This window comes from Eubalaena glacialis, chromosome 4, assembly GCF_028564815.1.
Source record: "Eubalaena glacialis isolate mEubGla1 chromosome 4, mEubGla1.1.hap2.+ XY, whole genome shotgun sequence".
Lineage (NCBI taxonomy): Eukaryota > Metazoa > Chordata > Mammalia > Artiodactyla > Balaenidae > Eubalaena > Eubalaena glacialis.
Window position 1 is genome coordinate 179,781,494 of NC_083719.1, and position 26,889 is coordinate 179,808,382.

Sequence of the window (26,889 nt, forward strand, 5' to 3'; positions counted from 1 at the left end):
TCCGTAGATCATTCACTCCACCAGCTTCTTGGAACCTACTGGGTGCCAGGCACAATTCCAGGCACTGAGAACACCGTGGAGAACCCCTGTGGAGCTGACATTCTAGAATGGAAGCCAGGCATTAAAACCAGCGCTCAAAGAGACTTCCAGTGGAATGTCAGACTGTCATAAAGGCTGCTAAGAAAAATATAGCAGGTGAAGGCGACAGGAAGATGGGCTTGCTGATTCAGAATGAGGAGTTTCTGGGGAGCGGTGAGGGTTTATTTCTTGGCTTGGGTATTTGGTTTGTTTTATTATTGTTCTTTCTTTAAAACTGGGCCCACAGGTGAAGCTCATGAAAGTTTTTTTTTTTTTCTTTTTATATTTTAAAATATTTATTTATTTATTTGGCTGCGCCGGGTCTTGGTTGCCGCACTCGGGATCTTCGTTGAGGCATGCAGGATCTTTAGTTGCAGCATGCGAACTCTTAGTTGCAGCATGTGGGATCTAGTTCCCTGACCAGGGATCGAAACCGGGCCCCCTGCGTTGGGAGTGTGGAATCTTAGCCACTGGACCACCAGGGAAGTCCCTTAAATTTTTATTTTATATTGGAGTATAGTTGATTAACAGTGTTGTGTTAGTTTCAGGTGTACAGCAAAGTGATTCAGTTATACATATAAATGTATCTATTCTTTTCCAAATTCTTTTCCCATTTAGGTTATCACAGAGTATTGAGCAGAGTTCCCTGTGCTATACAGTAGGTCCTTGTTGTTATCTACTCTAAATATAACAGTGTGTACATGTCATTCCCAAACTCCCAGTCTATCCCTCCCCCAACCCTTGCCCCCCCATAACCATAAGTTCGTTCTCTAAGTCTGTGAGTCTGTTTCTGTTTTGTAAATAAGTTTATTTGTATCATTTTTTTTAGATTCCTCATATAAGTGATATCGTATGATATTTGTCTTTTTCTATCTGACTTGCTTCGCTTAGTTTGACAATCTCCAGGTCCATCCATGAGTCACCTCATTAGCATAAACCCGGGTACGGTTGCTCAGGCTTATTACGAAAAACAAAAGATGTTTTTCTCACCTCTCACCTCTGTTACTCAGGAAATTCCAAGGGTTTTAGGAGCTCTGAGCCAGGAACCAGGGGCTAAACCCAAATACTATAACAAAACATGATGCTATCAGCTCTTTCACTCAGGAAGTTTCAAGAGTTTTTGAAGTTCTGTGCCAGGAATCAGGGATGAAGACCAAATATATATTTCTTGTTATATCACAGTATCACACGTGGAAGGGCCAACTCCTTCAGACAAGTGTATTGATGCGGTGAAAGTTCTCAGGGTCATCTGTGTCTGCCCAATATTCCCATTCCAAACCTCAGAGACTCACTCCTCCCCAGTCAGTGCCCTTACCTTAGCATAAGAGACCCTGAGCATTTAAATGGTTTTACAATTCTGTAACCCACACAATCAGGCTCTGGGCCTGATCACCCGTATATATAAAGGATAAGAGATTGTGCTCAGATGCTCACAGATGCCCTGTGGGTGATGCAGGGAGGATAGACAAGGAGGTGGTGGTGGGCAGGGGCAAGGGGAGGAGACTCAGACCAGGATAGAAGCAACTGCATTGGTCCAGGCAAGTGATGATGGGGGCTGGACCAGGAGGGGTGAGATTTTGCTGATGAACCAAAGGTTGGTGTGAGACAAATGTGAGATTTTTTTTCCTGAGATTCTCTGAAATTTTTTTCCTTGAGTTAACCAATATTTCTATATTTCTCTTGAGTCTTCCCATAGGTGGGCTGAGCAGGCACAGGGAAATATAACACATTCTCTTTATTCTATATATTTCATTCTCTGTTATGAAATATACAGACACTCTGGAGATGTCTCCATATCAGTACAGAGCTCCTCTTTTTTAGTTTTTTTTTCCCCAGTTGCAAATTATTCCCTTGTCAGGATGCATCACTGTTGATTCCCCAGTTCCCAAGTTCCTAGCACTCACTACCCTCCAGGTGCTAGGCTAAGTCTCTATCTACAACTTCACATTGAATCTCCATAGCTGCCCTGTGAAGAAGAGTCGGTTTTTCCCCACATTCTCTCAGACTGAGATGAGTAGCCACATGCCCTTGGCCACAGCAGTTATGGCTCCAACTTCAGAAATAAACCTGGTTCTGCTCTTTTGTGCTGGGAAACTAACTAACCTGGGAAAGTTACTCAGCCTCTGTTAAAGAAAAAAATTACTCTGACACTCGTTAAAAATTGTCGACTGAAAAAACAAAAAAGCATGACCTAAAAGTTGAGAGTTATATTTTATTCAGCAGACAAAACTGAGGATTAAGTATGGGACACAGCATCTCAGATAACTCTGAGAGATTGCTCTGAAGAGGCAAGTGGGGATCTAGGATATATAGGAGTTTTTGCATCAAAGACCAGGTAGTTGGACCATCAAAAGATTATTGTTAATTAAAGAAAACCAGCTATCTCAAGTTAAGGAATTTAGCACTTTTCTATGTATGGGAAGATGCAAGAGTCTGGGCTCACTGAAGTCGTTCCTTTGATAGGCACCTCAGCTATCTAGGGCCAGTATCCTGGGCTTTCTCATCCTGAGTCTCCTCAGGGTGCATAATTGCGGGGGTGGGGGTGTGGTGTGGTGTGGTGTGGTGTGCTGTGGTTGATGGCTTGATGGTGGGCATCCTGTTTCTATCCTGAGTTCCCTCCGGGGTCACCATCTGGGGGCTGTAATGTGATGGCTTGATGGCTACAACATCCTTTGTTTATTGATATGGCAGGCAATATTTTTCATTCACAGAACAGTAAGGAAGACTTTATTCAGGACTATTGCAATAGGCGGATTGCAAAAGGGGAAAGCATTGGGCTCAGCTCTGAATGCAGCAAAGACAGCTGGGGATTGACAGCCAAAGCGCAGAGTGAGGAGGTCCATGGAGACATCGAGGGTAGGGGGATTCTTGCTAAAGAGAGGCCAAGGATGTATACATCAATGGTGGGGAATGAGAAACTTGATCAGATATCAAGGGTTGGGGGATAACTTAGAAGGATTCTTTGCTCAGACTGGACTGTGCAGGCCAAAGACAGGACTGCGGCCAAGGTTGAGGAGTAGTCGAGAAGAGGGTTCAGAAGACTACAGTTTGGTCAAGGAGAGAGTCTGCCACCTCTCTGGACCTCAGTTTCTTTCTCTGAGAAATGGGGATAAGAGTCCCCAGAGGACTACTGCTAGCATCAAATGAGATAGCGCGTGTCAAACGCTCAGCGCATAGCCTTTTCTGTAAAATGGCAGCGACCTGCTGTTTAGGCGTCAGAACTCGGATCAGGTGGGACGTCCAAGCTGCTACCTTGAGAGCAAGGAGCCCTCAGAGGACAGGGCTACAGGTGATCAGAAAAGGGATGTGAGCTGGTGGGCCGGAAATGCCTCCCGTAGAGGAAGGGGGTCTCAGGCCGCGAAGCAGGGCTGGCCAGGCAGACAGGGACGAAAGGCAGGACAGATGTAGGGCCATATGGCAGGGGAGTTGGAGGACTGAAAGACTGCCGAGCTGAGGACCTGGGCTTGCACCAAGGTCAGGTCTGGAAGCCTGACTTCGGCCCACCGCCCGCGTGGGTAATGGAAGTCGCAGTGGCGCGGGAAGACCACACACGCCCGCCCGCTGCTGAGCGAAACATGAAGCCGGGACCAATGGGAGCGCCGCCGTAGCAGCGAGGGGGCGGAGCAGAGCGGCCGCCAATGAGTGTGCCTGTTTCAGGCAGCCAATGGGAGGCGGTGTCCCAGCGGCGATCAAGCGGCGGCTGCCCCTGGCGGCTGGGCTGGGCGGGGTCCCAGATTGGAGCCGGAGTTCCCCGGAAAGGGTGAGTCTGGAGTGGGGTGGGAGGGGGCGCGCCCGGGAGGTCATCGAGAAGGATGCGGCCGGCGGGACTGCCCTTTGCAGGAGGTTGGTAGAAGCCCCCACGCTGCCTTGGGACTGATTGATGCCCGGTGGGTACACGTCGCGGTTCCCGCCCCTGCCAGCAGGGTTTGGAGATTTCTGTTGGGGGGCGGGGGCTGCGGACCTCACCCAGACCTCATCTTCAAAGCTGGGTCTGGGCCCAGTGGGGACGAGGAAGGAGGAGATGGACACCTGCAAAACCCCATCCCCACGATCTTATCTCGAACGTTAATAAGATAATAATAGCGAACATTTATCAAGCACTTATTGCACGCCAGGCCCGGTGCGGAGCCCTTTCCCTGTCTCACCTCACTGAATCCTCCCAACAACCCTTTGAGAGAGAGACTGTTTTATGCCCATTTTCTAAATGAGGAAACAGGCTCGGAGAGGAGTTGATTCTTGACGACTCCAACGTTGTCCTATTACAACCTTCTCTTTTCCCCCATCACTGTCTTAAATCAGTAACATCGGTCGAATCGCTGACAGCCCCTCCCTGCAAATACTGGAGACCTCAGGAGGCCTGAGCCCTGGGCCTGACTCTAGAAAAGTTCCAGATTGTTGGGGAAAGCGCTGAACACAGCCCCTCCTCCGCTCAGGGAGCCAGCAGGGACTGGGGTAGCTGGTGGGGGTAGATGTGGTATGCAGGAATCTCGGCTTGAAAGAGAAAAAGGATTATGATGATAAAACCAATAATGACTTCATTATTGGTTTTATCATATTTGTTATTTTTCATGCCTGTAGCAAGGTACTGAACATGTGATGTGCAGAATTGTGTTGAAACGTCACAACCTAATTGATCTACAACTCTAGTTTAAAAAAAAAAAGGATGTAGAAAAAATAACCGTAATACAATAATCTGTTTTAGTTACACAATATAAAAAACATGTAAAGTGTAACAGCAGTAATCAAAATATGAGGTGGAGGAGAATGAAAAGTATAATTACCAGTCCTATCGAAGTGAAGCTGTTATTAGCTTAAAATAGGGTGTTACAAGTGTGAGGTGTGTTATGTAAGGCTCATAAAATGTCTTAAATTTATAACATTAAACTTAGGGTAACCACAAAGGAAAAATCTTATAGTAATTACATCCAAACACAAAGAAAGACAGCAGGATAAGAAACAAGGAACAATGGATCTACAAAACAGCCAGAAAACAACAAAATGGCAATACTAAGTCCTTACCTATCTGTAATATGGTGACAGTGGTGCATAATTCACTTACAACTCGAGTTTAAAAGTTAAAAAAAAAAAAAGAATGTAGAAACTTTACAACCATCTCTTCATGGCAACACTCTCAGCATCTCCATTTTCCAGATGGGGAAACTGAGGCCCTGCATGGCTAAGTGACTCATCTGAGTCAACACAGGATTCACCCCCAGGTCTGTCTGGCCACCCCTGTCTGCCTGGTTATTTTGGAAAGGTGGGTTCAGAGCAGATTTTTTTAAAAAAAATTTTATTGGACAGAGCAGATTTTTATATTGGTGAATTCGTCCAATAAAGGGGTTTGGTGGTGTTATTGTTCATGACTGATCTGGTAGGTGGGGACACATACCCCAACTCCATCAAACGGTTGTGGAAACTGGGGCTCAGGAAGGGGAATTGGGTGCCTAAGTTTGCACAGCGAGCAGGGGTCCAGGATCTTCCCCCCAAGCCTCAGTCTGGATGGTTGGAAGGTTGAGGTGCTCAAAGGGGCCTCCAGGCTGAGGCCTGGGGCTGACAGGATGTTCCTTCCCAGGCAAGCCAGCTGTCAAGAGCATGCCTCTGTGCCAATGGAGGGCCACCACCAGGGGCAGAAAGCCCGATGGGGATGGAGCTCAGCCCGTGGCCACCAGAGGAGGCCTGAAGGTGCTTCTGCACTGGGCCGGCCCCGGTGGCGGGGAGCCCTGGGTCACCTTCAGCGAGGCCACACTGACTGCGGAGGAGGTCTGCATCCACATTGCACACAAAGTCGGTGAGTCCCGGGCATCAGCCCCATGGCGGGGTGGAGGTGCTGGCAGCCGCTGGGCCTCATCCATCCAGTCGTCTGTCCATTCATTCAGCGGACATTGAGTGAGCACCTAGTGTGTGCCAGCCCCCAGTTACTACATCTGTAGAGCTGATATTCTAATAGGGATCAACAAGAAACACAATAAATAAGAAAACTGTATAGGAGGCCAGAGATCATGGTAAAAGATTTAAAACTTGAGGAGATAAGGGACTGAGCCACAGGTACATCTTGGGGAAGATGGTGCCAGGCAGCGGGAACAGCAAGTGCAAAGGCCCTGAGGTGGGAACGTGCCAGCAACAGCGAGGAGGCCGGTGTGGCTGTAGCCGAGTGAGTGAAGGGGAGACAGGAATAGGTGAGGGCAAGCAGGTGATGGCACAGGTTGTACAGGGCCTCTTGGGCCTCAGGGAGGACTTTGGATTTTACTCCAAGGGAGGTGGGAGCCACAGAGGACTGTGAGTGAAGAAGGAATGTAATTGGACGCAAGTGTCACAGATGATCTCTGGCTGCTGTAGGGGGAGCAGACTGTGGCGGGTGAGGGCGGGAGTAAGGACCTCTAAGTAGGAGGTGATGGGGCAGAAGTCAGCCAGGTTCAGATCTTACAGTGTTTTAAACCCCAGAGGGAGGAGTTTAGGGCTTAAAGTTTTCCCCAGGAACGGTAGTGAAGCATGGAATGGTTGAGAGAGCCTGCAGCAGATGTGCTTGAAAGTTAATTTCTCCTGCCGGAGGAGGAGAAGGTCTCTCCAAGGGGACTTTGCTTACATACCCTTTCCTCCAGGACGTCCTCTCAAACCCCCTGTCCCACAACTGGATGGGGGCCTTCTGGTAGATTTCTATAACACCTTGTACTTTCCCATCAATGGCAGATTCTTAAAGAAGTACTGGTTTGCTGGGTGGTGTGAAACATGCCTGGCCAAGGACCCAGAGAACCTGATCTTTTTGAGGAAGCAAAAGATCTTAAGAGTAACTGGAGCATAGTTTTCAAGAATTTGGAAGGGGAAGTAGGAATTGAAAGCAGAGCATAATTGTCTGGGTCCAGGTCATGGTTATTCAGTGCTGAGGGGGTTGGGCTTTCTCAGGGGGCAAAGGGGAGCGATGGAAGTTTTAAGCCAGAGAGTGAAACAGATTGGTTCTTTAGGAAGTTGTCTCATAGGGAGGCATGCTCCTTCTTTGGGGGGCAGTACACTTGGATGCAATGATTCTTTTCCTTTTTTTTTTTTTTTTTTGGCCACGCCATGCGGCTTGTGGAATCTTAGTTCCCTGACTAGGGATTGAATCCGGGCCCTCGGCAGTGAAAGCACCAAGTACTAACCACTGGACCACAAGGGAATTCCCGGATGCAATGATTTTGGAGAGCAATTTGGCATCGTCTAACATGGTTGAAATGTACATTCCCTGAGGGCACACAGTTGCACTCCTAGATATGCACTCTACAGACACTCAGCTCATGTGTTCCAGGAGATGTACATGGGAATGTTCAGAGTGGCCTCATTTATCTTAGTGAAAACAGGAGACCATCTCAAAGTCTGTGTATAGGAGAATGCACAAATCAGTTGCAGTATGGTTGAACACTGGAATACTATACAGCCAGGAAAAAGGAATTTAACCAAAGTTACACATATCACGTGTGAAGCTTAAAACCTATCGTAGCATGAAAAAGCAAATTGCAGGACACCTATGGTATAATACTGCATTTGAATTTATAACATTCAAAGCTAGGTGATAGAGAATATGAAAATGATAAACTCTAGTTCAGGAGTATGGTTACCTCTTTGTGGGAGGGGAGAGGAGGTGGATGTAGGTGGGGGCTTCAGTTGTACTTGCCAGGTTTTATTCTTTTTCTCGTGGCTGGTACTTGGGTGATTATAAATTATTCTGAAGGACTTCCCTGGTGGTCCAGTGGGTAAGACTCTGTGCTCCCAATGCAGGGGGCCCGGGTTTGATCCCTGGTTGGGGAACTAGATCCTGCATGCATGCTGCAACTAAGGAGTCTGCATGCCACAACTAAAGATCCTTCATGCCGCAACTAAGACCCGGCACAGCCAAAACAAAGAAAGAAAGAAAGAAAAAAAATTTTTTTAATTAAAAATAAAAAAATAAAAATAAGTAAATAATTCTGAACTATTTTAGATACAATTTTTAAGTGATGTGTATAAAAAATAGATGCTTGGGCAGCCAGTGTGGGGAATGACAGTAAGTTTGGAGGCTGAACTAGGGCTGAGTTTTGGATTTGAAGGAAGTGGGTAGATCCCAGAGAGATGGAGGATGCAGAAAGAACAGGACTTGTGACCAATCTGATGTGGAGGGGGTGGGACGAGTTGAGGACAAGGATGAAGTCCGGCAGAGAGGGGGCAGGTTTGGGGACCTCAGATGAGATCTATTTGGAACAAGGCACATCTCAGGGGGCCCGAGATGTCTAGAGGAAGACAGCCAAGGGGTAGTTGGATATTTCTCTGGGTCTGGAGTTCAGAGAGAGACCAGGCAAAGTGCCAGCAGTCTGTAGAGCTGTGTTAGTCAGTCTATGATAGGTTTTGCTGTAGTAACAAGCAGCTCCCCCAATTCTACTGGGTTAAGACAATGAAAATTTACCTAAAATCTAATGCAGGTCAGATGGTTCCCCTCTATCTTATAGCTTCACCACTAGGCATAAGGGGTTTCCAACATCCCTGGGGCAGTGAAGATGGCAGGAAAGTTTATTTCTGGGCCTGGAAAAATGTACATCCCTTATGCCCACATCCCACTGGCCAAAAACCAGCCCAATGCCTCCATCCTAGCTGCAAGGGAGGCTGGGAAATGTAGTTTTCCTGTGAGGCCACAGGATGGTTTACATATTGCATTGTCCTCTGTTGGCAAGGCAGGAGGCCCAGGGAGAGATTGTGAAGGGAGACAGTGGGTCTGGGGGTCCACAGGGCTAACGGCAGCAGGCACTGACTCCTGACTCATTTCTCCCCTGTCCAGGCATCACTCCACCCTGCTTCAATCTTTTTGCCCTCTTCGATGTCCAGGCCCAGGTCTGGCTGCCTCCAAACCACGTCCTGGATATGTCCAGAGACTCGAGCCTGATGCTGCACTTCCGCATGAGGTGGGTGAAGTCCCCTTGGAAGGCTTTCGTTCTGTCCCCTCCCTCCCCTGTCCCCACCTTCCTGGACCTGGTCTGAATCTGTGCTAAACCCCAGCTGTGACCCCTCCCTTCCTGCAGGTTTTATTTCCGGAACTGGCATGGCATGCATCCCCAGGAGCCGGCTGTGTACCGCTGCGGTCCCCCAGGGTCCGAGCCTTCCTCAGAACAGGCAGAGCAGGGGGTGCAACTCCTGGACCCTGCCTCCTTTGAGTACCTCTTTGAGCAGGTGTGAGCAGGGCTGGGGAGGTGAGACTGTTTGTGAGGGAGGTTGCAAATGAGGAGTCCTCACTTCCCTCCCAATTTGCTATAGCTAGTAGGTTTCAACTCATGCCATCTGGGATCCTTTGGCTGCCTGAACCAAAGGGTTTTGAGACTCTTAGGGTTGTAGGGATAAGAGTGCTGTGATCGATTAGTGATGTCTGCCACAGGCATAGGGTTGGGCAGAGGAGGCATACATGTGGGGTCCTTCCCTTCCCCAAAGTGACCAGAAGCTGGGGAGTGAACAGGTTATCATGCCTCCCTTTCTGCCTGATTCCCCATCCCCAGGGCAAGCATGAGTTTGTAAATGACGTGGCATCGCTGTGGGAGCTGTCAAGCCAGGAGGAGATCCACCACTTTCAGAACGAGAGCCTGGGCATGGCCTTTTTGCATCTCTGCCACCTCGCTCTCTGCCATGGTGTCCCCCTTGAGAAGGTGGCCAAGAAGATCAGGTATCTGAGAATGAGGCGGGAACACTGCATAGGTGGGTGGACATGCCCAGGCATCTGGTGGCCAGGGTAGACCTTGCATACTGTCATGCCTTCATTCATTCAGCAAACATTTATCGAGCGCCTACTGTATGCTTGTACTAGTTGTTTGTTTTTCTTCCGGCCGTGCTTAGCGTCTTGTAGGATCTTAGTTCCCCGACCAGGGATTGAACCCAGGGCCCTGGCAGTGAAAGCACTGAGTCCTAACCACTGGACCGCCAGGGAAGTCCCTGGTACTAGTTTTGGGTGTTGGGGACACAACAGTCAACAGGACAGACAAAAATCCCTGCCCTCCTGGAGGTCACATCTGATGAAGGAGACAGGCAATAAACAAAATACAAAAATAAAATGTATAGTGTTTTAGATGATGATAAGTGCAATGGGGAAAAATTAAGCAGGAAAAGAGGAAGAAGCGGTGTGTCAGGGAATGAGGGGCGTATAATTTAAAACTGGGTCATCTTAAGAACCTGCTGTATAAAAAATAAATAAAATTAAATTAAAAAAAAAAACTGGGTCATCAGGGAATTCCTCACTGAGAAGGTGACATTCAAATTCAAAAATCTGAAGGAAGTGAAGGAGGGAGCCAGGTGGGTATTTGGGAGAAGAGAATTCTCCACAGAGGGATCAGCCAGTGCAAAGGCCCTAAGATTGTACCATGCTTGATATATGGTGGAGGAAGTGTGGCTGGAGCAGGGTGAGCTTGGAGGACTCCCTAGAGTTCAAGGGAAAAAAGGAGGCAGGAGTCTGGAGATCTGCTAGCCTCCACTGCAGTGAGAGCTGGGGCAATCAGGGCACACTGCCTGGAGGAGGCAGCAAGAGAAATGGGTCTTTCAGGACCTGCAGTTCTTTTTCAGCTGCGCCACACAGCTTATGGGATCTTAGTTCCCCAACCAGGGATTGAACCCATGCCGAGTCCTAACCACTGGACCGCCAGGGAATTTCCCAGGACTTGCAGTTCTTAAAGCACATATTTTTCAATCCCTGTCGTGTTATCACTGGAGGACTAGGGCTGTGACAGTGAAGCCCAGGACGCGGGGAAGCCCAGAGGAGGGACCCTATCCAGCCTGGAGATCAGAGGATTCTCCTGGGGGGAGGTGATTTCTGCTAAGACCTGAAGGTTGAGTTGGCTTTATCCAGATGTGGATTGCTTTGGCCAAGCATTCGAGGGAGAGGGAACAGCATATACAAAGGCCCAGAGGCAGGAGGTGGCAAAGGCCCATTTCCAGGGGAACTGAACTCGGAATGTGATTGCCCAAGTGCAGGAGACGGCCAGGCACTAGTCAGGGAACCTTTTTCCCTGAGGGCACTAGGGAGCCCTGGAAAGCTTGGAAGTGGGGGCAGAAGGCAGCTAGAACCTTGACCTTTAGGATCTTTCTATTCAAAGGTTGGAAGAGGTGGCTTGGGACATGGAGGATGAGGCTTGGAAATCTGTTATCTGAGTGGGCTATGCTGGTGTGCAGGTGCAGGGCAGGAGAAGGGGTGAAGGGTATGGCTTTGTGAAGAGCAGAGGGGCTTCCCAGAGCTGTGCCTTTTATTGATAATCATATTAATGATCAAAACAATAGCGACTTCTCCAATAATAATAATAGCCAACACTCACATAGTCCTTATTTTATGCCAATCAAGAGTCCTGATTCTCTCATCAGCCCTAGAAGTGGGCACTGTTTGATCCCATTTTACAGATGAAAAGACAGAGCCCTTTAGAGCTTAAAGAAGTTGCCCAAGAGCTGGGATTTCCGACCCATAGTCTCCTCCAAAGTCCTGGGCCCTGGGCCCAGACACCACCTGGCCTCCCTGTGCTGGCCCTTTATAGCATTCTCTTTCCACCTTCCTGACAGCCTGCCTGTTTTTTTATTGTTTCGGTTTTTTTTTCAGTTTTAATATTTTTTATTTTTATTTTTTAAATTTTTGGCTGCGCTGGGTCTTCGTTGCTGCGTGCGGGCTTTCTCTAGTTGTGGCGAGTGGGGGCTACTCTTCGGTGAGGTGTGCGGGCTTCTCATTGTGGTGGCTTCTCTTGTTGCAGAGCACGGGCTCTAGGCGCGTGGGCTTCAGTACTTGTGGCGCATGGGCTCAGTAGTTGTGGCTTGCGGGCTCTAGAGCACAGGCTCAGTAGTTGTGGCGCACAGGCTTAGTTGCTCCGAGGCATGTGGGATCTTCCTGGACCAGGGCACGAACCTGTGTCCCCTGCATTGGCAGGCAGATTCTCAACCACTGCGCCACCAGGGAAGCCCCCCCTAATATTTTTTAAATTGAAATATAGCTGATTTACAATGTTGTGTTAATTTCTGCTATACAGCAAAGTGATTCAGTTATACATATATATACATTCTTGTTTTTTTCATCCTCTTTTCCATTATGGTTTATCATAGGACATTGAATATAGTTCTCTGTGCTATACAGTAGGACCTTGTTGTTTATCCATTCTATGCATAAAAGCTTACAGCTGCTAACCCCAGCCTCCCACTCCATCTGTCCCCCAACCTCCTCCCCCTTGGCAACCACCAGTCTCTTCTCTATGTCTGTGATTCTGTTTCTGTTTCGTAGATAGGTTCATTTGTGTCGTATTTTAGATTCCACATATAAGTGCTGTCATGTGGTATTTGTCTTTCTCCTCCTGACTTACTTCACTCAGTATGACAATCTCTAGTTGCATCCATGTTGCTGCAGATGGCATCATTTCATTCTTTTTTATGGCTGAGTAGTATTCCATTATATATATGTACCACATCTTTATCCATTCATCTGTCGATGGACATTTAGGTTGCAGCCTGTCTGTTTTCTAGACGAGGCAGCTGAGGTTCAGAGAGATTAAGCCACTTGCCCCACGTCACCCAGCTAGGCCTGCCATCCCGGCCCCTGACTGGCCCCTCCTGGTCGTCCCCACAGCTTCAAGGACTGCATCCCACGCTCCTTCCGGCAGCAGATCCGGCAGCACAATGCTCTGACGCGGCTGCGCCTGCGGAGCATCTTCCGCAAGTTCCTGCGGGCCTTCCAGCCGGGCTGCCTCTCGCAGCAGGTTGTCATGGTGAAGTACCTGGCCACACTCGAGCGGCTGGCGCCCCGCTTCGGCACAGAGCGTGTGCCTGTGTGCCGCCTAGAGCTACTGGCCCAGGCCGAGGGGGAGCCCTGCTACATCCGGGTTGGCGGACAGGCCCCTCCCGACCCGGGGCCCGAGTCTGCCGCCGGACCCCCCACCCACGAGGTGCTGGTGTCGGGCACTGACGGCATCCGGTGGCGGCTGGTACAGGCAGAGGTGAGTGGGGCGCCTCTTCCATCCGGCAGTCCAGGGCAGCTGGGGGTGGCGCGCTCTTGCTCAGCCTTGGCCTTGTCCTCTGAAGGTGGTTTTCCCCCACGTGCCTCTGGGGTGTGTCAGTCTGTGCCTGGGGGGTCTGTTTCTTTTTTTGTTTTGTTTTGGTTTTTTGTTTTGTTTTTTTTGGTCACGCGGCGTGTCATGTGGGATCTTAGTTCCCCGACCAGGGATCGAACCCGTGCCCCTTGCATTGGAAGAATGGAGTCTTAACCACTGGACCACCAGAGAAGTCCCTGGGGGTCTGTTTCTTGGGGAGTGTCCTCTGTCTGCCTGCCCCCCTGGGGACCTGATTTCTGGGGTCTGGCATCTGGGGCCGAGAGGGTGAGGAGCCTCCATTCTACTCTCCCCGAAGTTCCAGTTTCTGGCATGTGTGTCTCTCTGGGTGGGTCTCCTGTCCAGCCTGTGACACTGGGATTCATGGGGGGGATGCCTGGTCCCTCCAGCTCCCACCTCTCCCCCGGGGGAAAGTGCAGCGGGACTAAACAGGCACTGCCCTGCTCCATTCACCTGCCCCACGTGCTGGTTTCCAGGGTCCCAGTGATGGTGGTGGTGGTGGCAGCAGAAGGATGCCCCATGCTGGCCCATCTGGGAAGAAAGCCAAGGCCCAGGAGGTGGGCAACCAGCCAGTGGACAGACCTCAGGAGGCCCCATGGGCCTACTTCTGCGACTTCCAGGACATCACCCACGTGGTGCTGAAAGAACGCCGCGTCAGCATTCATTGTCAGGACAACAAGTGCCTGGTGGGGCCCGGGACTGGGGGCCGGGCTGGCCGGGGGGGGAGGGTTGGGGGGCGGTGGGAGCCTCTCGCCTGTGACATCTGCCTGATGTTGTCCTCCCCACCACCGCCCCCCCCCGGCCTGCAGGATTTGACCCTGCCTTCCCGGGCTGCGGCCCTGTCCTTGGTGTCACTGGTGGATGGCTACTTCCGCCTGACGGCCGACTCGAGCCACTACCTATGCCATGAGGTGGCTCCTCCACGGCTGGTGATGAGTATCCAGGACGGTATCCACGGACCCCTGCTGTGAGTGCCGGGCCGGGGGGTGGGGGGGGAAGCGTGGGTGGGCTGCGTGGTGGTGACTGTGAACTGGGCAGTGAGCTCTAGGGACCGTGGGGTTTGAACGAGGTGTGTGCATGTCGGTGTCTTAGTGTGTGCATTTTGTGTCTTAGGGTGTGAAGGCCTGTGTTTTCACCCATGTGTATGAGTGCACGTGTGTGTGCAAGCATCCATGTCTCAGTGTGTACATGTCAGTGTGTGTGTGTGCCTGCGTGTGCATGTGAGTGTGGGTGGGTGTGCATGCACGTGTGTGGGAGCATTCGTGTCTAGTGTGCACATGCGTGTGTCTGTGTGTGCGTGCATGTACACGTGCAAGGATTTGCTCATACTGCATTGTGATGCGTTCACGTCAGTGGGTGCTCACGTGGGTGCACGTGCGACGCGTGCATGTGTGCAACCAGGGGTTATGGGGGGAGAAAGGGCACCTGTAATGGCGTGGACGGCATGTCATGCTGAGAGTGCCTGGGTTTGGGACTGTCACCGTGCATGTCTGGATGTTTAACAGCCCATTTGGCATGCAGCTGTGTCACTACTCTGGCGAGTGTGTTTTGTTTGGTTTTGTTGTTGTTGTTGGTTTGGCCGCGCCACGGGGCATGCGGGATCTTAGTTCCCCGGCCAGTGATGGAACCCGTGCCCCCTGCAGTGGAATCGCGGAGTCTTAACCACTGGACCACCAGGGAAGTCCTCCAACTGCGTTTTAAATTGTCAGTGTGTGTTTTTGCACGTGCCAGGACTGGTGAGTTTTGCTGGGCTATGCATTGTCCAAACGCTGGTGGCTGTTCAGATATATGTGTGGGTGTTTACACCCTTGCAGGCATGTGTCTGTCCTGGTACTTGTGGATCACTGTCTGAGCACTCCTGCTTGGACGTGTGGGGCTGAGAATGTGAAGTGTCAGGGCTTATGTGGTCATCAGGTGTGTGTGGCCATCCTGTATGCTGCCGGGTTGGGGTTTGTGACTATCAGCTCGTCTGGTCATTGGCCCTGTGCCTGGGTATCCCCTGTCCTACCTGTGACACTGGGACTGGCCCCTGGGTCAGTCTAAGAGGTCTCACCCTTCCAAGCCTAGTCTCTACACCAGAGGAGGGTGAAGTGGTCGTTTCACCTCTCAAGGGCTGTGGCCGTATGGGGTCTATGGGCCATGTCAGCGTGTGTCTTAGTCCATTCGGGCTGCTGTAACAGAATGCCAATGACTGGGTGGCTTAGAAACCACAGACACGTCTCACAGTTCTGGAGGCTAGAAGTCCAAGTTCAAGGTGCTGGCAGATCCAGTGTCTGGTGAGAGCCCCATCTCCTGTTATATAACCAAAGTTCAGTCTTCTGGCTGTGTCCTCATATGGTGGAAGGGGTGAGCCAGATCTCTGGGGTCCATTTTATTTTATGTATTTATTTATTTAATTTAATTTATTTATTTAATTTATTTTTTGGCTGCGTTGGGTCTTCGTTGCGGTGCCTGGGCTTCTCACCGCGGTGGCTTCTCTTGTTGCAGAGCATGGGCTCTAGGCACACGGGCTTCAGTAGTTGTGGCGCTCAGGCTTCAGTAGTTGTGGCTCACGGGCTCTAGAGCGCAGGCTCAGTAGTTGTGGCACACGGGCTTCGTTGTTCCGCGGCATGTGGGATCTTCCTGGACCAGGGCTCGAACCCGTGTCCCCTGCATTGGCAGGCGGATTCTTAACCACTTTGCCACCAGGGGAGTTCCTGGGGTCCATTTTATAAGTCACTAATCCCATTCGTGAGGGCTCCACCCTCATGACTTAATCAGTTCCCCAAGACCCACCTCCTAATGCCATCACCTTGGTCGGGGGTTAGGGCTTCAACATAGGAATTTTGGGGGGACACAGACATTCAGTCTATGGCACCACATATGTAACTGGCAGAGTCTGTGTGGCTGTGTCACCTTGTAGTACCTGTTTGTGCTTATGACAGTTGTCACCTCTGGGTCTGGGATCCCAGTGCCCCTGTGCTGTTATGTTACACAGCGGCTGTGTCTGTGATCTTTCATACTTGTTTTTTCTTTTTTTTTCGCCCGCACTGCGCGGCATGTGGGATCTTATTTCCCGGACCAGGGATTGAACCTGAGCCCCCTGCAGTGGAAACGTGGAGTCCTAACCACTGGACCGCCAGGGAAGTCCTCTGTCTGTGATCTTTTCCTTTCGGTGTGTGACAGGCTGTGCATTGTGCGTCACCCTGGGAGTGGCAGTGTCTGTGGCTGGGTGTGTGCCCATTTGGTATCTGATGGCTGTTTGCTGTGTGTGTGTGTGTGTGTGTGTGTGTGTGTGTGTGTGTGTGAGTGATCTTGTCAGCCATGGTGTCCACAGCTGTTCCGCACGAGCGTGTGCCTGTTCCGGTACCTGTGTCTGTGTGTGAGTTTTCATGCATGGGACAGTGTTACATGCGTGTGTGTGTTCAGACACAGTGTCACCACATAAGCTGTGTCTGACATTTATCCCAGCTGGGAGTGTGCCCCGCTGGGCAGGTTTTGTGTGTCCTTGTTGCCAGGTGTGGGCCCAGCAGTGCCCCCAGGTGCCCTGATGGTGCCCCTTTGTCCCCCCCACCCCTGCCCAGGGAGCCATTTGTGCTGGCCAAGCTGCAGCCCGGGGATGGTCTCTACCTCATCCACTGGAGCACCAGCCACCTCAACCGCCTCATCCTCACGGTGGCCCAGCGTGACCAGGTGGGCCTGGGGCGGGGGTCCTGGGCTGGGGCTGGGCGTGCTCCCTGCCTGGACCCCTGCTCACCGCCCTCACCCCTGCTGCCACCCGCTCCAGGCACCCGGCGTGAAGGGCTTGCACCTACGGAAGTTCCCCATCGAGCTGCAGGCTGGGACTGTCGCGCTGGAGGGCTGGGACCGGTCCTTCCCCAGCGTGCGCGAGCTGCGGGTTGCCCTGCAGGGCTGCTCCCTGCGGGCCGGCGACGACTGCTTTTCCCTGCGCCACTGCTGCCTGCCACGGCCGGGAGGTAACAAGACGGGGGTGCCACGGGGCCGGGGAGGGGGGCCTCTTCCCTCCGTGCCAGCCCTCAGGGACTGCTTCCATCCCCAGAGATCTCCAACCTCATCGTCACGCGGGGACCTCGGGCCAGCAGCAGGCCGCTCAACCTCAGCCATCTCAGCTTCCACCGGGTCCGCCAGGAAGACATCACCCAGGTGCATGGCGTGGGGGTGGCCCCTGCGGGCGTGGGGCACCAGGGAGGCCGCCTGGAGCTGTTGTCATGGAGATCTTCCACACCATGTCCCCCCAGCTGTCCCACTTGGGCCAGGGCACGAGGACCAACGTGTATGAGGGCCTCCTGCGAGTGGGAGGCGGAGGCCCCGAGGAGGACAAGGTGGATGGCGGGGACCCCCCCATGCCCGGGGCGGGCTGTGAACAGGAGCTGCGAGTGGTGCTCAAGGTGCTAGATCCCAGTCACCATGACATCGCCCTGGTGAGTGAGCGTGGCCAGGGGATGGGGGGCAGGGTGAAGAGGGTCAGGGTCAGGGCCTGCAGCCCCCTAACCTGTCCCATCCCCACAGGCCTTCTACGAGACAGCCAGCCTCATGAGCCAGGTCTCCCACGTGCACCTGGTCTTCGTGCATGGCATCTACGTGCACGGCTCCGAGAGTGAGTGGGCCCTGCCCCACCCCCAACATACACACACACCCCACCCCACTCTGCCCCACTTACAGCCCAACCCCACTTACACTCTTGACCTGCATCCTTATCCCTGACTGCACACTGACCTTTGACCTACACCCCGACCCCTGAACGCACTCCAGTCTGTGCCCATCGACTCTCACCTACAGCCTAAACCCTGTCTACACCATGACCCTTAGCAGCTCCCTGATCCCTGGCTACGCCCCAACCGTCTACCTACACCCCGACTCCAGACTGCATCCCTAGCTCCATCTACCACCCAAACACCTCTACAATCCAGCCCCTGTGTATCCTCTGACCCCCTCAATACCGTGACAGCATGCAGACCCCAGCCTTGTTGGCCACCCCGATCCTCCCAGAGCTCAGCCCCTGCTCCTCCCGCACCTCTCCCGCTACTCTGTGTGTACCTCCTTGTACAGGGCGCCCACGGCCAGCCCCCAGACCCACCGACCTCAACGCCATGTGTCCATCTCTCCTGCTTTCCCCCCAACGCTGGCCTACGTGCCGACCCTGCATACCTCTCACTGCACAAGCACCCCCAGCCCTGTGGGATCCCAACCTCCAGCTCCACTCCCTCCACTCGTCTGCACCCTCCCCCCAGTTCCCCAGTCCTGTCCTGACCTTTGTCACTTACTCGCAGCCTCCTCTCTACCCCAGCCCCACCCCGGACCCAAATGCCACCATTCACCTCGGCCTCACCCTGCACCCACCTCCGCCTGCCCTCCGTACTGCATTCCTCCTCTCCCCAGAGTCGCTCCCAAGCCTCCCCCCACACCCTTGCCCGACACCTTCCCCACCTACAATCCCAGCCCCCCCCGCGTCCTGCCCCCTGGCACCCTGGAGGGTAAGCTGGTGGGCAGCACCTGCAACGGCTGGGCCTTTGCAGACATCATGGTGACGGAGTACGTGGAGCACGGGCCCCTGGACGTGTGGCTGCGGCGGGAGCGGGGCCACGTGCCCCTGGCCTGGAAGCTGGCAGTGGCCCAGCAGCTGGCCAGCGCCCTCAGCTACCTGGTGCGTGGGCTGCGGGCAGGGCCTGCGTGGGCGGGGAGGGCCAGGGCAGCCCCCACGTTGCGTATGGAGGCCTGAACGCATCCGTCCATGCACTAGATCTTCCCATGAGCCTCCTCTGCTCACGCACCCCTGTGGCTCCCGTCTCTTCCCACCTCCTTCACTTGGTGTCCAAGGCCCTGTGGCAGTCGCCTCTGTCACTCTTGCCATTTGTTCCCCAGCCCTTCCTGGTCCAGTCACCCCAGTTTCCAGAACACCCCCTGTGTGCTGGGCTCTGTCCTAGGCCCTGGGGACCCAACAGAGAACAAAACAGACAGAAGTTTCTGTTCTTGGGGAGCTGGCATTTTAGTTGGGAGGGACAAACGAGAAATAATAGTTAGTACGTTACATTACATAATATGCCAGAAAGTAGCAAGAACTGTGGGGAAAAAAGCAGAGGTGGAGATGAGGATTTGATACAGTTTGGGGAAGAGGTGACGTCTTAAACAGGTGGGTTGGGGAAGGCCTCACTAAGGTGACCTGGAGGTGACATGGGGTGGGGGGAGAGGCGGGTAGTTGTGAGTGTATCTGGGGGAAGTGCATTCCAGGCAGAGGGGACAGCCAGTGCAAAGGCCCTGGGGAAGGAGCATGCCTGCCATGGGTTTGAGGACCGCAGTAGGGTCCTCTGGCCTTTTGTCCCTGGCTGAGAGCCTTGGCCACCAGCACTGGGAAAACAGGAAGGACCCACTGGAGACCCAGTGCTGCCTTGTCACTATGACAATGGACTGGCATCTCCATACTGACCATGATTGTCTTTTTCACTTGGGCTGTGCCTGGGGGGACCATGTGGGATGGAGTAGGGGTGGGGTCTACAGCCCCCAGTGGCCACGCTCCCTTTCCCCTCCACCCCAGGAAGACAAGAGCCTGGTTCACAGCAACGTGTGTGGCCGGAACATCCTGCTGGCACGGCTGGGGCTGGCGGAGGGCACCAGCCCCTTCATCAAGCTGAGTGACCCCGGCGTGGGCCTGAGCGCCCTCTCCAGGGAGGGTGAGGACGCAGGCAGGGCTGGGCACAGGGACGGGCTTCCCCCACTCCTTTTACCTTGCTGACCTCTGACTCTGGCCCCCAGAACGGGTGGAGCGGATCCCCTGGACAGCCCCTGAGTGCCTGTCCGGTGGAGCCAACAGCCTAAGCACTGCAGCCGACAAGTGGGGCTTTGGTGCCACCCTCCTGGAGATCTGCTTCGATGGGGAGGCCCCCCTGCAGGGCCGCAGCCCCTCTGAGGTATGTCCAGGGGACCCCTGGGCCCTTCCCACAAAGAGGGCTGGCACCGCCAAGGAGTCCAAAGGATACATTCAGGGTCCAGAGCTGCCTCCCCTCTGGCTGTGCAGCCTCGTCTCTCTGGGGCTCCATCAGGTCACCTGTCAGTTGCAGTGAACTGCAGTCCCATCCTCATAAGGTCGTTATGGCACAAAGCAAATAGATCACATGCTTTAGGCAGAGTGACCAGGGCATCAAGGGGGAGGCACAGGCTGTCGGGAGGAAGGGGACCCAGAGGATGCCCCTGACCCAGCTGAGGGATGGGGCAGGGCTTCCCAGAGGAGGTTTTAATCTAAGTGCAGAAATATCACAGTGTCCCAGGCTAGGAAGAGCAGCCTAGGTGGTGGGCACAGCCTATGCAAAGGCCGGGAGGCTTTGGGGCATTCAGGGAGCTGCAGTATGCAAAAGCGTCCTGGGAGCAGAGGTGCGTGGAAGTCAGGGCAGGAAGGGCCAAGTGTGAGATGCTCCAGCACAGCACGGTCTGCTCTACTTGGGTTCCAATCCTGGCTCTGCGGTGGTGGGCAAGTCTGCATCCCATTGCCGAGGCTCAGTGGCCTCATCTGTAAAATGGGAATGACAAGAACAAGGACCTGGCTGGTCCAGCCCTGCTCTGGGGACTTGACTCTGCCTCTTGGGGAAGGGGACTGAGGGTGTACACTGACTCCTTCCGGTCCCCTCTCCAACAGAAAGAGCGCTTCTACCAGAAGCAGCACAAGCTGCCTGAACCCTCGTGCCCAGAGCTGGCCACACTCACCAGCCAGTGCCTGACCTATGAGCCAGCCCAGCGGCCGTCCTTCCGCACCATCCTGCGTGACCTCACTCAGCTGCAGCCCCAAAGTGAGCATCACTCCGGGGCGGGGGACCTGGAGAGGGGGAGGGGCTGGGATCCCTGCTGACTCGGGCATGGTGCACCCAAGTCTCTGTACAGTGGCTTAGGGTGTGTGCCGGTTTCTAATTCACTTAAGTAAGGGGGAGGGGAAGCCCCGAGCTCTCCTTTATGTTTTCCTTGGGGAGAGCCACAGCTTCTTTGGATGAATTAGACCCTGGCAAATTTTTTGGTTATTAATGAAAAGTCTGTGCCCTTTACCCCATCTCAGAACATCCCAGGTTTTGGTTATGTGTGCAGCCAACTCTGTGTTTTGGACAAGAAGTGGAATTTTCCAGCCCTTGCAAAAAAAAAAAAAAAAAAAAAAAGTTTCCTTATCTCTGGGATCGGATGCTGGGGATAGCAGTAGCTGGCTTTCTGTGTCCCCAAGTGCGGACCCTTTTGGGGAAAGGGCTGTGTTCCAGACTCACCCACTGTAGCTCTTCCAGATCTCGTTGATGTCTTGTCTGTGAACCCGGACTCACCGGCGTCAGATCCTACGGTTTTCCACAAGCGCTATTTGAAAAAGATCCGGGATCTGGGTGAGGTAAGGGCGAGGCCTGGAGGACGGGGGGCGGGGCATGGGCTGCTAGAAGGCCCTGGCCTTAGAGACCCTCAGCTTCAAGGGAGGCCCTGGGGAATTGAAAGGGAGGCCTCGGCCCCAAGGGGACCCATCCACATGGAGTAGGTGGGGCCTTGGATTTTCCAAACAAACCTGCCTGGAGGTGGGGCCTGGGGAGCTGGGGGTGGGGCTGACGCTCCTGCACGCTCCGGCCAGGGTCACTTCGGAAAGGTCAGCCTGTACTGCTACGATCCAACCAATGACGGCACTGGTGAGATGGTGGCCGTGAAGGCCCTCAAGGCAGGCTGCGGTCCCCAGCTCCGTACAGGCTGGAGGCGAGAGATCGAAATCTTGCGCACACTCTACCACGAGCACATTGTCAAGTACAAAGGCTGCTGCGAGGACCAAGGTGGGCGGGGCCTAGAGATGTAACGGGGCGGGGCTATGTCTTGGGTGTGGCTTGGTGGGCGGGGCCAGCAGGACCTGGCCAATTAGAGCCTCTCAGTCCCAGGCTGGAGGATGCAGTTTGCAGACACCAAGGTGGGCGAGGCCTGGCTGCCTCCTTTCCATCCTTAGGCGCTCTGCTGGGGCCAGGATGAGTGGGAGTCAGCTCCCTTGCCTGTGGACGGGTTCAGGATGGGTCCGCCCCACCTGAGGACTGGTCCTAGTGTGGATGGATCTTGGTTTTCCCTCCCCACCTTGGGATAGGGGGTGCAGGGTGGGCAGCCTGTGGTCCAGGTCTCTACCACCCTTACGGGCCCCTCCTCTCTGGTGTCAGGCGAGAAGTCGGTACAGCTGGTCATGGAGTACGTGCCCCTGGGCAGCCTCCGAGACTACTTGCCCCGGCACAATGTCGGGCTGGCCCAGCTGCTGCTCTTCTCCCAGCAGATCTGCGAGGTGGGCCTGCCTGCCCCTGCTCCCAGAACCTGCCCCCTTCTTTGGCTTGGCCTGAGCTTCCTATCTACCCCACCAACCCCCCTGGGCCTGCTCTCCTCCATCCTTGTCCATTCTGCCGATCACCTGGCCACACCCCCGCTGGCCCGGGCCCCCACACCCCCCTAACGCCCACTGCTGACGTGATCAGGCCCGGCAGGCCGGCTTCTCCCAATTCTCCCGCCCCCTGCCCCGGGGGAGCCCCCCATGTGGCTCCACCTCTGCTGTCCGGCTCTGCTCCTTTTTGCTCTGGCCCCACCTGCCATCCTGCCCGTTCTCGCGCCCGGTCCCCGCCAACTTGACTGTCCCCCAGCCATCCTGGTCACTGCTTCTCAGGCCCGGTCCTGCCCCTGCGCTGATCCTGACTCGCCCCACCCCCAGGGTATGGCCTACCTGCACGCGCAGCACTACGTGCACCGAGACCTGGCCGCACGCAACGTGCTGCTGGACAACAACAGGCTGGTCAAGATTGGGGACTTCGGCCTCGCCAAGGCCGTGCCCGAAGGCCACGAGTACTACTGTGTGCGCGAGGATGGGGACAGTCCCGTGTTCTGGTAACCAGCGGGACCCAGCCGGAGGGAGGGGCGCCAGGGTCACCTGGAGCAGACAGGGTGGAGGAGATGGATGCTGGGGTCTCAGACGACAGGGCCTTGGTCAAGTGACACTGCCCCCCCTCTTAAGGGTGGGGCCCTAACTGGGGCCACAGGGCTCCTAAGCCTCAGGTAAGGACTCCAGCTTGGTCTGGCCCAAGGCCTGAGTGCCCTTTCTCCCCAGGTATGCCCCGGAGTGCCTGAAGGAGTGTAAGTTCTACTATGCATCCGACGTCTGGTCCTTTGGGGTCACCATGTATGAGCTGCTGACCTACTGTGACTCCACCCAGAGCCCCCCCTCGGTGAGAGCCAGGCCCGCACCCCGACCCCATACTAGAGGAGTTAGCGAGGCATGCATTCAGTTCCCAGCTCCCACACCCTAGCAAGAGCTTAACCCACCTGAGCCTCACAGTCGCATTCTGTAAAGTGGGCCAGTTACACTGCAGAGGGCTTGGATTGTGACAGAAACCCACTCAAATAGGAACGGCTTATTCTGCCATTTGCAAACCCCAAGGGGACAGTGGGAACATGGCTTGATCTAGACCTTCAAATGCCATCAGGAATCCCATTTTCTCCATCTCTCAGCTCTGCTGTTCTCCGTGGTAGCATTTTTGTTTTTTCGCCGTGCCACGCAGCACGTGGGATCTTAGTTCCCCGATCAGGGATCGAACCTGTGCGCCCTGCAGTGGAAGCACCAAGTCTTAACCACTGGTAGCATTTCTCAAGCAAGCCTTCCCTCTGTTGTGGCAACAGTGGACTCAGCTGAGGGGAGGAGGGTCTTTCTCTTTCCAACATAATTCAGGACTCTCTGATTGGCCCAGCTTGGCTCACGTGCCCTCCAGGGAGCCACTCACTGTGTAGTCCTTGGCTGAGGGGAGGAGCCTAGAGTATGTTAGGGGTTTATTCCCAAAGCCAATCAGAGTGCCTTTATAGGAGAATTAAAAAAAAAAGGTTTCTGAACAGGCAAAAACAACTTGCTGAGGCTTAATAATAATAGCAAGCACCTAATTCAGACTTACTCTATGAATATTAGTTTATCTAAGTTTCACAATAACCCCAGGTGGTAGATGTTATCACCCATTTTACAGATGAGAGAACTGAGGCCCACAGAGGCGAAGTCATAAGACCAACGTTATGCAGCTGAGAAGTGGTAGAGATGGCATTAAAACTCCTGCCATCCAGCTTCAGGCTCTTGACCTCTATCTAGGCAGCCCCACCTCTTAAAAAGAGCTTGTCCTGTTTCTTCTGTAGAAATTCATCGAGCTCATAGGCCTCACCCAGGGGCAGATGACAGTGCTGAGGCTCACTGAGCTGCTGGAACGAGGGGAGAGGCTGCCACAGCCAGAGAAATGTCCCTGTGAGGTGAGACCCTCCCTTTTCCCCCTACCCCCACCATCGGACCAGGGAGAGAGCAGAGATTACAGCCTCAGTTTTTCCTTCCCCAGATCTATTGCCTCATGAAGAACTGCTGGAAAGCAGAGGCCTCATTCCGCCCGACCTTCCAGAACCTCATACCCATCCTCAAAACGGTCCACGAGAAATACCAAGGCCAGGCACCCTCAGTGTTCAGTGTCTGCTGAAGCCCGCCAGCAGCTCTGCTTGAGGGGATTGGAGCAGGCGGTACGCAAAGAGAGGGCCTCCTGCTCCCCACCCTAAGAGGAGCCCAAGAGGGGGTGGTCAGCCTCACTGACTCCCTGTGCCTTACCCCTGTCTGGAGGCCCCACCCCTCTGAACTGACTTTCCTTGTCTTAGTCCGTTTGGGCTGCTATAACAAAACGCCACAGACTGGTGGCTTATAAACAACAGAAATTTATTTGTCACAGTTCTGGAGGCTGGGAAGTCAAGATCAAGGCACCAGCATGGTTGAATTTTGGCAAAAGTCCTCTTACTGGTTCATAGCCTATGCCTTCTCACTATGTCCCCACAAGGTCCAAGGGGGCAAGGCATCTTTCTGGAGCCTCTTTTACAAGGGCACTAATCACATTCATGAGGGCTCCACCCTCATGACCTATGCACCTCCTAATACCATCACTTTGGGTGTTAGGATTTCAACATAGTGATTTTGAAGGGACAGAAACATTCAAACCATTGAACCTTCCAAGATCATGAGCCTGACACAGGCTCCTGAGGGACCCAGGACAAGCAAGGAGCTAACCAGGCCCTTGAATCCGATCTTTTTATCTTCCCCCAGCTCCTGCCCTTGGAGCTCACTATCTCCCCTAACTGGTTAAAAACTCATATTTCCTCTGCTAGAGGCATGGTCCTTGGGCCCTTCTTCAGCGAGTGTCCACTCCCCGGGGGACTGCAGCTAGAGCAACTCATTGCAGAAGAAGTCAGATTCAACTATTGAACCTTTGCTCACCTCTAAATCACCAGCCAGCAATTAGACCAATGCCTGGAACACAGAAGGCCCTCAAGATATATGTTAAATATATCAACAAAGGACCTGGGGGACCACATGCCATGTAAATAAGATTGCCGGTTTCACCTTTTGCTCGCTGTGTGACCTCAGGCAAGTGGCTTCCCCTCTCTGGGCCTTAGCTCTCAACTATGAACTTGGGATGGTCATGCTTGCTGCCTTGTAGGACTAATGTCAAGAGCTAATGAGGGCTTCCCTGGTGGCGCAATGGTTAAGAATCTGCATGCCAATGCAGGGGACACGGGTTTGATCCCTGGCCTGGGAAGATCACACATACTGCAGAGCAACTAAGCCCATGCACCACAACTACTGAGCCTTCACTCTAGAGCCTGTGTGCCACAACTACTGAAGCCCGCGCACCTAGAGCCCGTGCTCTGCAACAAGAGAAGCCACGACAATGAGAAGGCCATGCGCTGCAACAAAGAGTAGCCCCTGCTCGCTGCAACTAGAGAAAGCCCGCGCACAGCAACGAAGACCAACACAGCCAAAAATAAAAACAAATAAATAAATTAATTAAAAAAAAAAAGAGCTAATGAGGTCGTATCTGTCAAATGCTTAGCAGAGAGATATGCAAACAACTGCTCAATAAACATTTGATATTATTGTTAATCTGGTGTTTGCCAACGTGTTTCTGCTTAACAGGTATACTTGAGATGGGTCTGCCACATTGTGAAAGGCAGTTAGATTTCTTTCCCATGGGATTTTCTAAGACCCTGTGCATTGCAGCTCTCCTGACTGGACAGTTTCACACTATTCTAGTGATATTTGCTTTTTATAACAGTTTTTAAAATTAAATATTCATTGTAATTGTAAATCTTCCTTTTTTTTTTTTTTTTTTAAAGGTAATATTGCCATAGGCAGTGAAATGTTTCCCTCCTCTGTCCATCAGCCGCCACTGTCACCTCCCCGGGAGACAACTAATGTTATCTGGTTTCCTGTTTTGGCTTCCAGAGACATTTTATCCAGATACAAGGAAATCTGTGCACATATTATATTTCCCCATTTTTCGCAAAAATAATAGTATGTGCTGCTATATAGAGCTCTAGCCGGTATCGTTTCTATTTTTTTCCCACATAATAGGCCTTGGAGGCAAACAGTGTTTTCTCTTTCTATTTTATGGTTGTGTTGTAGCTCATCATTCAAATGGCATCGGCATTTGTTCATGTAATCATTTCTAATCCTTTGCCATACCCAGACTTCTGCAGTGAGTAACCATGTGTGCACATGGTTTCACCCACGTTCAAGGGTATCTGTAGGACAAATTCCCAATGGGAATAGCTGCACGATCTAACCTGGTAATTTGGAAAGTCATTGCCGCTAGAATATATTTTGATAGTTGATAGGGCAAGTTTCTCATTCTTTTCTCAAAATTATCTTGGCTTGTTCTTGGGCAGCTACTTTTTTTTTTCGCATTCTGTTTTTCAAAAATTATTTTCCAGGACTTCCCTG

The 26,889-nt window shown here is 52.9% G+C and overlaps 1 protein-coding gene across 8 annotated transcripts; it reads left to right on the forward strand.

The window, feature by feature from the left end:
- Positions 1-26,175, forward strand: TYK2 (tyrosine kinase 2). 8 transcript variants are annotated; one of them, XM_061190510.1, is made up of 27 exons: positions 1-252; positions 3,736-3,838; positions 5,651-5,866; positions 8,858-8,981; positions 9,099-9,246; positions 9,567-9,730; positions 12,653-13,019; positions 13,232-13,315; positions 13,607-13,816; positions 13,940-14,097; positions 16,694-16,802; positions 16,897-17,086; positions 17,170-17,273; positions 17,369-17,551; positions 17,640-17,727; positions 18,647-18,774; positions 19,663-19,798; positions 19,881-20,035; positions 20,758-20,908; positions 21,386-21,483; positions 21,715-21,907; positions 22,277-22,395; positions 22,813-22,985; positions 23,206-23,323; positions 24,273-24,383; positions 24,467-24,641; positions 25,275-26,175. In XM_061190510.1, exons 1-26 carry the CDS (start codon positions 232-234, stop codon positions 24,599-24,601), a joined length of 3,786 nt encoding a protein of 1,261 aa, XP_061046493.1. In that variant the 5' UTR covers positions 1-231; the 3' UTR covers positions 24,602-24,641; positions 25,275-26,175. The 8 variants fall into 8 exon arrangements, with proteins under 8 accessions (XP_061046493.1, XP_061046492.1, XP_061046494.1 ...); XM_061190509.1 differs by having other exon boundaries at positions 24,467-26,175; XM_061190513.1 differs by lacking the exon at positions 1-252 and adding an exon at positions 5,230-5,335 and having other exon boundaries at positions 3,309-3,838; positions 24,467-26,175.
- The last annotated feature ends 714 nt before the right edge of the window (positions 26,176-26,889 follow it).